Here is a 13,681-nt window from a genome sequence, read left to right as displayed (position 1 = left end):
ATGTTGCTGCACTGGACAAAACAAGAACAAGAACTCAGAGATCCTGTAAAGACAAACAAAACAAAACAGGCGCTCGCTCACGTGGAAATACTGTTTTATTGTCTGTACGAAACTTGATTCAAGAAAATCGAGTTCAGCAGAGTATAACAAACACATCAAATCCAGCAGAAACAGCAGACAGAGAAAAGAGAGAGAGAGAGAGGCCTGGACAGAGGGGAGAGACTCAGCCCACAGTGTACACACTAATCGGCACTGATTGTTGAGAGGGGAAAGGTCAGAGGTCAGACACCGTTACCTTTAAAGCCACACACACACACACCTGCATGATGTTCCAGAACCTTCAGCCAAACTGGGGATGAGCTGTCATCAACAGAAACGCATGTTTTTGTTCTTAAATCATGATATAAAGCAGGAGTGAAGGTCTCGAGGTGACGACCACGTGTCCCCAGAGCGGCCTTCAGCAGTGTGTGAGTGAAAAACAAAAACTTGTACCAGTTAAACTACACACACACACACAGTCCCTCTCCGTTAACACCTACAATAACACACCTTAACTACTATCATTAAACCAGACTACGTGAAATACTTTACTAATTACTTGTCAGGAAAGCTGCAAAAAGCTGCAAAAACCAGGCGATTGTCAAAACCTCTTCACCAGAAAGAAAGAAAAAAATCTCATTATGTTACAAATCACACTTAACAAGTAACTGGAGCGACAGTTAGTATTAGGAGTCATTAAATACAGACTGCTGGGGGGAGGGAGGAGGTTACATTGGCACTGGGTTCAGTACAGAGGCCACTATGTAAAGGGGGACGTCCGCTCCCCTTTGACATTGCATAACAAAAAGCACTTTTCCACTAAGGCTCGACAACACACACTCGTCTCCAAACGCCACACTGCTGCTGCTGCTGCTGCTGCTGCTGCTGCTGTGTCTACAGTTTACAGTGTTCAAGTTAAGATGATTCTCCTGCATTGAGAAGGCTCACAGTATGCAGACATGGAGGGGGGGGGGTATCTACACTGTGCTTTTTGGGGACTGATCCCTAAAGCCCTGCAGTGTGTGTGAGTGTGTGTCCATCCTCAGTGTGCTACAATTTGTCTTGGCATCAACCCGCCCAACAAACAGGAAGTAGTTTCCCCAAAAACATCTCACTCCCAGGAGATCCTTAGATAACAGGTCAGTTAATTTGGAGCGTTTATTTCACTGAGCTTGGAGCACCAGACGAGTGGGGTTTAACGTGTATCAACCCCAGATTTCAGCTTCCAGTCTACACATTTAGCAAGTACAGCTGAAACAATCAGCCAGTTAATTAACTGATAAAACCATTAACCTGATTAATTGTTTGAGTCATTGTTCAAGTAAACAAACCAAACATCTTCTGGTTCCAGTTTCTCTAATGTTAATGTGCTGGTTTTTCTGTCGCTGTTGACTGAAAATCTTTGTTTTCTTGTTTTTCTGCAACTTATTTTTTTCAGTTCAATCTAAGAAACAAGCAGATGAATCAACAGTAACAGTAAGAACAGACCTCAGCTTAAGGTGTTTTCTCTCTACACATTAGCAGGTTTTAGTTACAGTAAACAAACTGACACCTGAGAGTGAGGGAGCTTTTTAGGGAAACCCTGCACATCACCTCCACCGACAGTTTGTTGTTGTGTTGACTCTGAACTTCAGCACACTGGATTTAAAACGAAAGGATTACTGTGACGTTTACGTTCTGACTTTCAGCTTCAATTTGATGAGGAGTTTACGTCTGCGACAGACGATCAGCGCGAGAAATAAAAACCAAAATGTGCTGGAAAAAAATGAATCCTGATATTTGATAAAGGTGTCAGGAGCTCTGACAAGCCTGAGCTTCTGTCTAAAAAACCTTTGTGTTTATTTTTACAGTTGTTTACAGTGCTGTTCTGTACTGCAGCCTTCGTTCTGCCGTCAGTCAGGTCTTCATCAGTGAAACACACGATCACATGAACTGAAGAAGCGACTGACTCTGATTATCAAGAACTTTCCAGCGTTTGCTCCTACAGAACAGCTCCACTTGATCATTTTCCAAAACTCGGAAGATGACAAGTAAAACAGACAAGTCCTACATTGTCCAGCAAATACAGACGTGGAAAGTCTCCAATTAAAGCTGAAAGTCAGTCACAGTCACAAGCCAGTGTGCTGCAGTACAGAGAAAACAACTGAAGAGAATATGTTACTGCACTCGCACATCACCACACTACAAGGTCGACTGTGCTTGCATTAAAAACTTCAAATCACTCTTTGGAGAGTCAGAACAGCATACATTCTGAGAAATTATGATTTGGAAATTATTTCTAAAAGGTCAAAGTAGAGATGTTTTTTTTAAAGATGTGGTCTGACTGAAGGCAACAACCAGAAAAAAGAGAAAAATAAAATAAACAAGTCAACCCAGGCAACATTCAATCTTACACATGGCAGTGTTTGTTAAAGGCTTCTGAGCTCTGATCATATCATGTAGCTACAACACTTTAAATACGACATCTGAGTCACTGTTAATCCAAAGATGAAAAATGCTCGACTCAGCCAATTGATCTTTAATTTAATTCTACAGAAAATCATTTTCTAAGTCTGCAGCTGTGATACTAGTGTACATTTATCTCACTGTGGAAACAAACTTGCATCCTTCAAGAAAAAAAAAAAAAAAAAAAAATCACAAGAAATCCTTGAATTAAAATCAACCGGCATCAAACACTGTAAATATACTTTTTTTTTGTTGTTTGCTTTATGAGCATTTGATGGAAGACAGGTGGTCTGCTGCACCCTGACACATCTGAGCTTCTGTCTGAAATACCTCCAATGTTGTTTATTTTCAGAACACATTAAAAATATGACTAACAGTACAAACATTTACCCAGAACAGCAGAGACTTAAAGTAAAATAAAAAAAGTTATGAAAAATGTTTCCTAATGAATAAGGCCATTGATAAAGTATTTATAAATGTATTCCAACAAGTTGATGTTAACAGGGTTTGTGTGTTGTTTCAAATTAGGTACAAATATGTCAGACAGTGAACACAGTACAGTGGAAAAACTGGTCTCAAATTAGATCCACAATAGATCAGTATTAAAATTGGTCAATCAGGGTGTGAAGTACAAAAAAAGGGGAAAACTCATTCCCACAAAGGAATACGCCGTCAGTGTGGCAAGGTTTAGTTTTTAATTTTATATTGATCCCACATTTTATAACAGCTTTGGGAAAAACTAATTCCAACATCAGTAATGAGGGCAGGAAAAACAAAGTTTCATCAGACTAGCTGCTGAAGCAGCGGAGAGAAGCGAAGCAGCCTCTCTCACAGCTCAGACAGGCAGAGTTTAGATGATGATCGTCTGGACTGTGGCCGGCTACATGTAGTGAACACACTGATCGGCCACAGTCAGAGCTCACAGTGTTTGTAATGTGGCTGGTCTGGATTTCCCGTCATCCTTCGTCAGGAATTCTTTTTATTGGCTAGGGGCTAATTAAAGGCCACTGGTATAAAACAGTGCATCTGCCTTAAAAGAGACTTTCCAAAAGACAAAACATACAAAACGATCACTGTTGATCACGCAGCCTCTGGCTTGTTTTTTTGCACTTCTTACTAAAACATTGGCGTGTTGATCAAAAGGCTGCCGTCCACGAAAGCTTTAAACACTTGATCTCACATCGACCGCAAGAGTAAGCCACTTTCCTGGTTTTAAGAATTGCACATTTACGAAGCGTGAAATGTGAACACCAAGTCTGAGTGGGAACATGTGGGTGGCAAAAAAAGACAGCAACTCCTCTTCTCTATTCTTGTGTCTGGGAGAACAAGTCCCTGCACACAAGTAAAACCTTCCCAACAGAGTGATCAATGGGTGAGCGCGAGAAAACCTCAAACTAAATAGAAAACAAATGTATAAAAAAGGTGAGAGCATGACTGACAGGTGCCCAAAAACAGTTCTGAAACACACGACAGGAACAAGAAAAAAAATGGAGTGAGAAAAAAAATGTGATAAAACAGTGGCATAAATTTACAAAAGCTCTTCTGAAGCTGAACAGGACAAAATCAAGATGGTGTCCTTGGTGGGAGAAAGACCAAGAGAAGACCCGACTGTTGCCTCATCCCAGGCTAAACCCTGAGCCCTTCAGCGTCAACGTGTGCGGTCCACCGGCTGCTTTCTACTCATTTCATATTGCTTACAAACTTATCTTCTACAGGTAACGTTAGCAGCGTTTCTGAGAGCCTGCTGCCTGGATGAAATTTAACTCTTACCACTTGAAATGGGGACCAGCGAGCAAAAATACAACCTACACCTCAGATTTGGTTCCAAATAAATCAAAACTAAGTTGGGAATGTGTGTGTTTTTTCCTGCTTTTTCTCACCTGTGCATGTATCTTCCTCTAAATGAATAAAATTCAGTGTCAGCAGGAGAGGCACAAAACGGCTGCAGTGCCATCAAACAAAGAAACCATCGGGGTTAGATTTGGACAAAGTGATTGGTTGAACCGACAGCCGGGTCTTCAGAGGAGGTTCATTACGTTTGATTTGTTTCAAATTGATTTTTAAACACATACAACCACACACACATACATATACACACACACACACACAGAGAACATCACCGTGTTTTTCACACTGAAGTCCATTACAAAAACCAGATCTGGTTTCGGGAAGGTCGGGATTCCAGGTGAGGGTGGGGACCGGGATTCTTGCAGACTGACAGGTGTGTAGAGAGGAGAGGCAGTGACCGAGGCTTTGTTGATTATTGGTGAAACGTGTTTTGGGAGAAGTGGGAGCGCAGCTGTACGGTGGCTGAAGGCTAAGAGGAAAAAGTCTGGCAGGTTGGGAATCAGGTTCAGGAAAGGTGGGAGGGGGGAGGGGGGGGCACAAGTCGAGATCAGGTTTGGTTGTTGGATATAAAACCAAACTGGCTGTCTTGGCTTGAGGAGGGATCTCGTTTTGTAGACCAGGGCATCTAAGTGAAAAGTTGCTTGCAGTCTTGAATATTAAAACTCCTCCTGCTCCTCAGCATCCGGTATCACAAAACCCTCCTGGAGACAGAGAGAGAGGGGAGGGAGGGATAAAGAGAGAGAGAGAGAGAGAGAGAGAGGGAGGGAGATACATGAATGAAGAGCACCAGAGACAATTTTAGAAAAACCCAGAGTTTGAGTCTTCATCACTGAGCCATCATTGAGCTTCTCTTTGGAGCCAGAGAACACCAGACTGTGAGATTTGATTTGAAGGATTTATTCAAGTCTGACTAACTTGCTAATCAACACACACATTATAGCAGTTACAACATGTTTGTGCCAATTGGCAATCAGGCCGATCATCAGACGTCAGAGGTAGAGAGCAATTTGATGATGGCTCATCAATTTCATCTGTCATAACCAAACTGCTTTTCATAATCTATACACAGAGAAAATGAACAGTTAGAGGCTTGCCCAGACGTTTTACCCAAAGAATACATTCCAAAGAATCAGGAAAATGTCACCTCTAACATCTATATTTAATATATGTGCACAGGGAGTTTGAACACTGACTGCACAACAAGGACCGCTGAAAACGCTGAGCCTCAGTGAGCGAGCTGCATGCCATTCCTGTGCAGGAATTTACCATGGCATCAGCAGTTGTTAACAGCAGAGCAAATGGGCTTTAATCTGGTATTGAACTGAGAAGGTCTTAGCGAGCATATACAGGCTTACAGAGGATGATTTAACGAATGAGGCTGGTGATAGTCAATGTTTTTGTTATTGTCAACAAATGACAGGACATTATCAAAATCAATAATGTGTTACTACGTCCTTTTTCTTTACCCCAGCCAGCTGCTGGCACTCGGCCTCAAACCCATTGGTTCTTACTGAGGATGTAAATCTTCACATATGTATAGTTTCATTTAAAAAAGGCTGAGTAATTTCCTGCACTGTAATTTTAAACATTGCCCAAACAGGAGGAAACAGTGCCTTTGTTTGGGACTATTTTCAGCGGCGGATTAATCCACATATGGTGCTCTAGTGAGTATTTGGAGCAGCAGGACGATGTGTGTGTGAGACTGAGTCAAAATAAACTACAGTGTGTGTTCACAGTGTGGTTCACTGATGGAGTTTCAGAAAAACTGATTAGAAACTCACGTCTGTGGCGTAGAGGATGTCTACGATCCTCTGCAGCGTGGGGTCGCCCTCTCCTTCCTTCTCCTGGCAAATCAGCTCAATGTTCCGCAGCTTTCCAAAATAAAAGTCTCTCTCCTTCTCCATGTCCTGAATGGTAGATTTCAGGATCTCCAGCTGTGGAAGAAGAGAGAATACAGCATTAAGTTTTGTTTCTACTTTGACAGATGACTCACTCCACACGTTCTCTTTCAAGCTCATTTTAATATTATGTAAAAGTAGTTTAATTTGCTTGTTGTAAAACTAACAAGTTACTTCATGTTTCCATAGTGATCGTATGGATTTATCTGGTGATTTTTTCTCTGGTGTGCTGACCTCATTCAGGAGCTCTGCCCTCTCCTCGTCGCCTCCTCCCATCCCCGGCTTCCTTGCACTGACTGGAGCCAACTTGGGTGCTACCTTAGCAACAGGTGGCCTCTGAGGAGCTGGAGAGACATGAAGCAGAAGAATGAGAAGAGAAAAACCTCACCTTCATTATCAAATTTCAAACTGTTTCGACCAACCAGAGCTCTGACCTTGACTGATGGCCTTTTTAGGGGGTTTGTTCAGAGCTGATGTGGCAGGGTTGGGTGTGGGCATGGCGTCCTGGCCCTGCCTCGCCTCCACTGGGTCGTACTCCTTCCCGTCGTAGTTGGCATCGAAGAACTTCTTAAACCACTGGACAAACTCAAAGTTGTCCTGAAACTTCCCCTTCACCAGTTTGTCCACTGGAATGATCTGAAAGTAAAAAGCAAAATGTTGATTATCATTTTCACGTTTTCCATGCTGCTGTCAGTACGATGAATGAGCTTTCACACAGACACCAAAATGACACCATTCAGAAACTTTGCACTTCTGCATTACAGACACTTTAATACGCAAATAAGCTGAGTTTATTCCATCATTTCTCTACTGAATGATTCATTAGTTTCCACAAAATGTCAGGAAAAGACATGAAAACTGGCCGTTATATCTTTGCAAAGCTGAAGGTGACACACTGAAAAGGCTAGTTTGTCTGATCGTCAGTCCAAAAGCCAAAAATATTCAATTTATGATCATGTATCATGAATAAAAACAGCAAATCCTTACATCTGAGAAACTGAGTTTGGTTATTTTGAAAAATAACTGGAACAATGACGTCAATTATCTAAAGACGAGGCAGTTTCCTGTTGACAATCAACACGTCTGAAGACGTCACCTGTACTTTATTATTTATTACAGTTTAAATTAAATGCACAAAAATGCTGTGTCATTACCTACCAGGTTTCTATACCTAAGTAAAGGCAAATCCTTCACTGACTCAAAGGACGAGCACTGACCTGCTGACAACATTACAAACTACATCAGACTTAGAAAAATCTCTTCTCTGATGGTACATACATTAAAACATTAAGCAAGAACTGAAGCCACAGGGCGTCAGTGGGAAAGGCTCAGCAGTAAACCCAATTACTCAGCAACAGAGGAAGCTGACATCATTAGACGACAATACACACACACACACACACACACACACAAAGCACGAACGAGGGCGAAGTCCACAACGCAGACATAATGCCTGGGATTATTAGTCTGAACTGCCATGAATACACTGGTGTGCTCTACATGTTCAAGTATCTGTAACATGGATCCGAGGTTAAACGCTGTCCAGAGAACAAATGGGCAACAGGAAGGAAGTCGGTCCATGAATAAATTATAGCAGCTTTGTCGATAAGTCCTGCAAGCAGCTGCACGTTCAGTCTGACAACAAAGGATGACTGAGCCGGACCTGCCCTGCCTTTCATAATCTTTGTTGGCCTTTTGACAATATCAACACATTATGAAGTTATTAAAGAAATTATAAATATATTTCATTTTTTATTAAAAGGCCTCTGACAGCAAAGAGGAAGAACTGGAACTAATGCAGATGTGTGTAGTTTGATGCCTCTTTTCACAGGGCAGCAGCTGAACAAAACACATGCTCATGTTAAATGAACTAAACCACCATTATTTGATTCTTTGTGGCACAGGAGAGCAGAGCTTAGAAAACACAGCTGAGCGTATCAGCTGTATTTCAGCGTAAGCACTGCCGTCTCATTACTGTCTGACAGATGAAAACGTTAGAGACGTATTAGTAACCAAAGAGTGACAGACGACAGAACAAAGTGCTAAGAAAAACAGAATGACTCACGACCAGATCAGCAGAGGCAGCTCAGCTGGTTGGGAGGGGATGATGGGAGTTTCAGTTTGCATATCAAACAGCAGTAAGGAACAAATGAAGTTCCTCAACACCAGGGTCAAAACATTTTGTTTCCTGTTCTTGCAGCAGCACAGCTGTTACGCAGTTTCAATTTCACAACTACGGACTTTAAATGCCTACATTTCTTGCACTGATGTTTGGTGTTATAACCAGTCTTTATGCAAACATTTACTCAGTCCTTACAAAAAACTATACTGTCACCCTGCAGATAATCGTTCTTTGCAGTGACAGCAGAGTATGTGACAAGAGAGGAGTCAAATAATCCTCAGCAAACATGACTCATGCTCTCTCGTTTCCAGTGCTACTATGAAGCCCACTGCTGTTAATTGTAATCCAAACACTTCCTGCAGCAGCTTCGTGAAGTTTATTTAATTGATCATTTCAGTCCAGCCATCTTTTGCCTGCAGCCATTTCCATGCCACAGCTTTTTTGCCAGTGGCCAAACATATTTTAAGTATTTTTCATCCTGTGTCATACGTTGATTTTGGGATTTTGCTCAGGTGTAGTGTAACAAACCAGCAATTAGATTCTAGATTAAAGGACAAGCCCAGAAAATGTGACAAAAATCTGCCAATTATTTTAAGCTCACTGCCTCCAGCATCCACTTCATCATATTAAGCTCTGCAGCTTCCCTCTAGATATAACAAGGGAAAAAAGGTAGAAGACACAGCCACAGTGAACGGTGAATGATGCCAACATTTATCATATGAAGGCTGTTATGTTGTGAAAATATGTTGAAAATTGTTCTGCTGCCGTCTAATATCAGAAATTCCTTCATATATTTCCAGACCTTCTGCACTTCTGTAGGGTGCACCGTGTAATTTGAAGCCGACATGTAGGTGCGTGTTCTTACTTACTTTGTCAACTCCCATCTTTTTGAAGGCAACCTGCAGAAGCTTGAAGTTGTGGATGTATTCGTGCTCCAGCTTGGCACCAAATTTGACTTTCTTCAGAGGCACAGAGTTTGGGAACAGCATGTCCATGAACTGGCAGTAGACAGCACCTGGACCCAAAAAAAACTGCATTACAAGTCCACCGAGGTTTTATTTTTTGTAAAATTATTACAGGAACTGGGGTGGGTGCTGCATTTTAAAGTTGGTGGATACTTGAAAAAAAAGAAGAAAAAATTCAAAATGTAGAGTGAGAGAGAAACAGAAAGGGATAAAAATAGAGCTCATCTTCCTTTCATGTAGGAACAGAGGAAACCAACAGACATTTCTTTATTTAAACATCAGTGACACACTCACAAACCTTCAGTACTGTTGGCCAGTGAACAGCAGCTGAGAATTAACTGCCTGGCTCAAGGGTAAATGAGCAAGACCTAATTAAACACAAATGCACATCAGGGTCAAACTGCAATACAACTAAACTACAGATGATATAGGCTGTAGGTGGTTATTATAAAGCCTGGTCCAAATGTAGAATATCTTATTTTGATATGAACTCTTCAGCTGCAGATGAAAATGCGGACGACTAATACATCTGTCCACCTGGGATTAAAGCCGACTGTACCGGCATCTGCTGTTCTGACACGCCTTTTAATTACACACTTAAAAACTGAGGGTTTAGATGTTGACATGAGAGGTACACACACACACACACACACACACACACACACACACACACACACACACACACACACACACACTTGCATGCACAGGCAGGTGGGTGTGAAACAAAGGAGAGCCAAGGAGGATATTAGCAGGTCACGGGGTTCGGGTGATGAGACAAAATTTTCCCGCTGGCCTCCATCATCCCTTGAACCACTAATAGGCAATATTTTTGGCAGCGATGGCTGTGCAGGGGGAGGGCTTCCATCCACTTCTTGCAGTATCATATCTGTTTACACATGTCTAATCATTATAGTCATTATGAAACTGTTTTAAAGAGGTGCTGATTCAACTGTATGATCATTCTGGGGGCATGTAAGACATTATACAGAGAAGTGTTGCGGTTATTTAACCTACCTTCACTGATATAAATGGGGGTAGAGAACAGGTTTAACAAAAACTCAACATTATAATCTTCATGAAGGTCAGATTTATTTCAGGACTGTATTAGACTGCATTAATTTTAGCTCAGTGTACCTAATAAACTGACACCTGAGCGTACTTGCACAGTGTGAACTTGGAGTTAAAAATTGAAAGTGGGAAAGTTTTAAACTGCTACTTTTTGTTTGAGATTCAAGTTTTCCTGGTGTATCGTTAATGAAATAAAGCCTCACGCTAAAGGAAAGTGTTTAATTGGCTCATATGATAAAACAGAAGCTTCCCATTATCAGTGTATCAGCAGCCACTGACCTGCTGTGGACCACAACACAACTGAAATCACACCATCATGCAAAGTCTTTCACATGCTCACACCCATACACACCTCCAACATGGAACTAACAAATTAGACATATTTCTTACCTGAACACAACATTTCAATCTTGGTGAGGTTCATCTGTAGAGATTCATTGATCCAGACCAGCATGTCATGACGACTTAGGTTGTCGCTGGTCACTGAGGTCGAGTATACGTTCACAGCCATCGTCGGTCACCTGCTGCCCCAGAGGAGACACAAGACGACGAGTGTGAAATGAAGAAACACATTTACAGGATGTCTCTGCTCTACCAGCCCCTCTGACTGATAAGCTAACTGGTCACAGCCAAAACATACCTGCACATAACCGGCAGCTGAGAGTCAATTTGCATCCTTGACAATGTGTCATTATCATGAGGCATTTTTCACTTTACAATGGTTTGTGAAAAACATGACTAAGACCTTCCTGATGCAGACACAGAGAAATGATTTACATGGAGGCAACTTCTCACATCTTTAGTTTATCCTGTAGTAATACTAAGGCTACTACTAAGGATTATTTTCATCATTGATTGATCTACTGAGTATTTTCTCAATTGATCTATCATTCTGTGAAATCTAAAGTCTGTAAAATAAATGGCCATCACAACATCCCAAAGTCCAAGCTGACATCTTCAACTTCCAAATATTCAAATACTAATCATACCAGCTGTAACACAATAAAATGATGCACAGGTGTTTAGACTTATTGTAAAATAATCACATGAAATATGGAGAAAATGAAGCACTGATTTTGATCCTTTCATTTCATTTTAGATTAGCGTGCAGTTACCTTGTAGAAATCTTTTCACACAGCGCAGCCTCTGGCTTGTAGACACACCCGAATCAATACTTTATAATGAGCACAATTTAAAAACCATGGAGCATTTGTCTTTAAGTATAAATCCTCAATCAAAGCTCATATTTTGTGGGATGACAGCAACAGTGTTATCAGTTAGAAGTAAGACTCTACTACTTCATCATGTGTGCTCTATAATCATTATGTATGCATACTGTACTGTATATAATGACTGTCTCCATAAGGTCTCTAGTTACAGAGGAACCCCCTGATCCACAGTCCCTGCTGTGGCTCATCTCCAGGTCAGGCCAGGCCAGTTATTTCCTCAACAGCTGAAAGTAATCGCTGAGGGCTTTACAGGAATAACAGTTCTCTTCAGTTTCAGCCAACTTTGGTATCTGGATGCGCAAAAAAAAATCAGATCCTGGTAGATGATTTCACTCTTAATGAGAGATAATACAAACTTTGGGTCATGTGTTGGTGAAAATATTCAATCATATGAGCAGCCTTCATATCAAGATACTGTTAGTGCTGGCTGTGCTGCTGTTTTATTAAATGTGGTTGTCACTGTTTAACAACTGAAGGCTTGAGCATGGCCAGAAACCAAGGCTTATTTTCATTATCATTTCAATTAATCAATTAACCCTTTACTCATCAAATAGCAGACAACATTAAAAAATGCCCATCACAAATTAATAAGCATTTTGTTTTAAGCTTCTCAAATGAGATTTTCTGCTTTTCTCTCTTTCATATCTTTGTAGATTTATCATATTTGGCTTTTGGACTGCTGGTTGGACAAATCAAGAAAGTTTAAAAACGCTGCAGTTATCTTTCAATTCAGCAGTTATGATTATGAAAGCATTTTAGACATCCTAAACAAAGTCTTAACACTTGCACATCTATAAAGCCTTTGTTTTATTTAAGAAATCCAAAACTGCATCAACAACAGAGCAGGTCTAGCTTGAAAACCACTTCATTTACACCTGCCAAATTTGTGAAACATGGACTTCAGTATCAATTAGACTATAAGTTTCAGATTTGCAAAAGCTGTCTTCTATTAGTGAAAATAAAAAAAAATAAAAAAAACATGCTTAGATTTGTGAAACCTTTATTCTAGTTTAAGTGCCCGTTTAGACCTCCTCAAACCAGGTACAGATCAAAACCCACATTAAGTTTGACTTGTCATATCTGAACTAGACTGACCCGGAGAAGCTAAAAACTGTTTAAAACACATTCCCATTTGTTAAACCTGCAAATCCGAGGCTAACTAGCTAGCTTTGCTTACCAACATCCCTGCTGATGAAGTAACAGAAGCTAAATGCAACAGGGCCCGTTCAGAAACTTGAAAGCTAACGTTAGCCAAGTCACAGTCAGCTTAGCTTCCTAAAAAATAGCTTAGCCATACGGCTACATACCAGACTAGATGAGTAGGCAACTAGCAAGCTACCGTCTGACAGTTGATTCATTTAGTTGTCAATTTATTTGTATTGACGACCAATGTGTAGCTAAGACTAGCTACGTTTCTGCCGTTGGCTAAACACGACCACCGGCTAACGTGAGCCAGTTCATCTCACAGACAAGACGCCGTTTCCCCGCCCTGAACTCACCCGGCACCGCGTTAGCTTCGATTAGCTTGTGACTGGTAATGCTACTAACTTTTATTTTTACAGCCCAAGACTCACATTTGACCCGCATTTAAACCAGTGCCGACGGGGGGCTGCTATACTCGAAGGCTCGCCCGTGTTAATTAATTAACTCAGGAATCAAACGGGCACCTATCAGTTCTGCCCCTGCTACTCACAAGCTAACATGTTAGCTAACAGAGCTTAGCCGCCGCTTCACATGCCGGCTAATAAACGGTACCGCGCGAGAGAGCACCGTTAAACCTACCGAGAGTCGATCGGCCTTTACAGCTCTTGGAGGCGGTGGTTTATTTTGCTCGGCTGCAACTCTGTGTCATAAAAAGCCAATCGGTACTTGTCTCGACGTTATCGCCACTTCTGCTTTTTCTTCTCTTCTTCTTGGCAGTTCACGTTCACTCTACCGGCAGCGGAAGGACCGATTTCATGACGTCAGGATGAAAAGGGTAACGCCTAAATGTGACGACGGCGAAAAAATAAAATGATTTAAAATAAAACGAAAAGATTAAATTAAATTAAATATGATGATGGCAAG

General features: G+C 41.2%; 1 protein-coding gene across 2 annotated transcripts; it reads right to left on the bottom strand.

Moving 5' to 3' along the window:
* Positions 1 to 77: 77 nt before the first annotated feature.
* On the bottom strand, positions 78 to 13,568 carry mapre1b (microtubule-associated protein, RP/EB family, member 1b). 2 transcript variants are annotated; one of them, XM_018661461.2, is made up of 7 exons: positions 13,397 to 13,568; positions 10,776 to 10,909; positions 9,222 to 9,367; positions 6,665 to 6,866; positions 6,465 to 6,574; positions 6,114 to 6,266; positions 78 to 5,033 (listed from the first exon to the last, which is right to left on the bottom strand). In XM_018661461.2, the coding sequence occupies exons 2-7, from the start codon at positions 10,894 to 10,896 to the stop codon at positions 4,989 to 4,991; spliced, it is 777 nt and encodes a 258-aa protein (XP_018516977.1). In that variant the 5' UTR covers positions 10,897 to 10,909; positions 13,397 to 13,568; the 3' UTR covers positions 78 to 4,988. The 2 variants fall into 2 exon arrangements, with proteins under 2 accessions (XP_018516977.1, XP_018516978.1); XM_018661462.2 differs by having other exon boundaries at positions 10,776 to 10,906.
* Between the last annotated feature and the right edge of the window lie 113 nt (positions 13,569 to 13,681).

This window comes from Lates calcarifer, linkage group LG6 (genome assembly GCF_001640805.2).
Source record: "Lates calcarifer isolate ASB-BC8 linkage group LG6, TLL_Latcal_v3, whole genome shotgun sequence".
Lineage (NCBI taxonomy): Eukaryota > Metazoa > Chordata > Actinopteri > Centropomidae > Lates > Lates calcarifer.
Note: the sequence above shows the minus strand (reverse complement) of the source record. Positions and strands in the feature narration are given on the sequence as shown.

Coding starts and splice junctions, on each gene's coding strand:
- mapre1b (XM_018661461.2), bottom strand. CDS start 10,896: ATGGCTGTGAACGTATACTCGACCTCAGTGACCAGCGACAACCTAAGT. Junction 9,368..10,775: donor GATTGAAATGTTGTGTTCAG/GTAAGAAATATG, acceptor TTTTGGGTCCAG/GTGCTGTCTACTGCCAGTTC. Junction 6,575..6,664: donor TAAAAAGGCCATCAGTCAAG/GTCAGAGCTCTG, acceptor ATGTCTCTCCAG/CTCCTCAGAGGCCACCTGTT.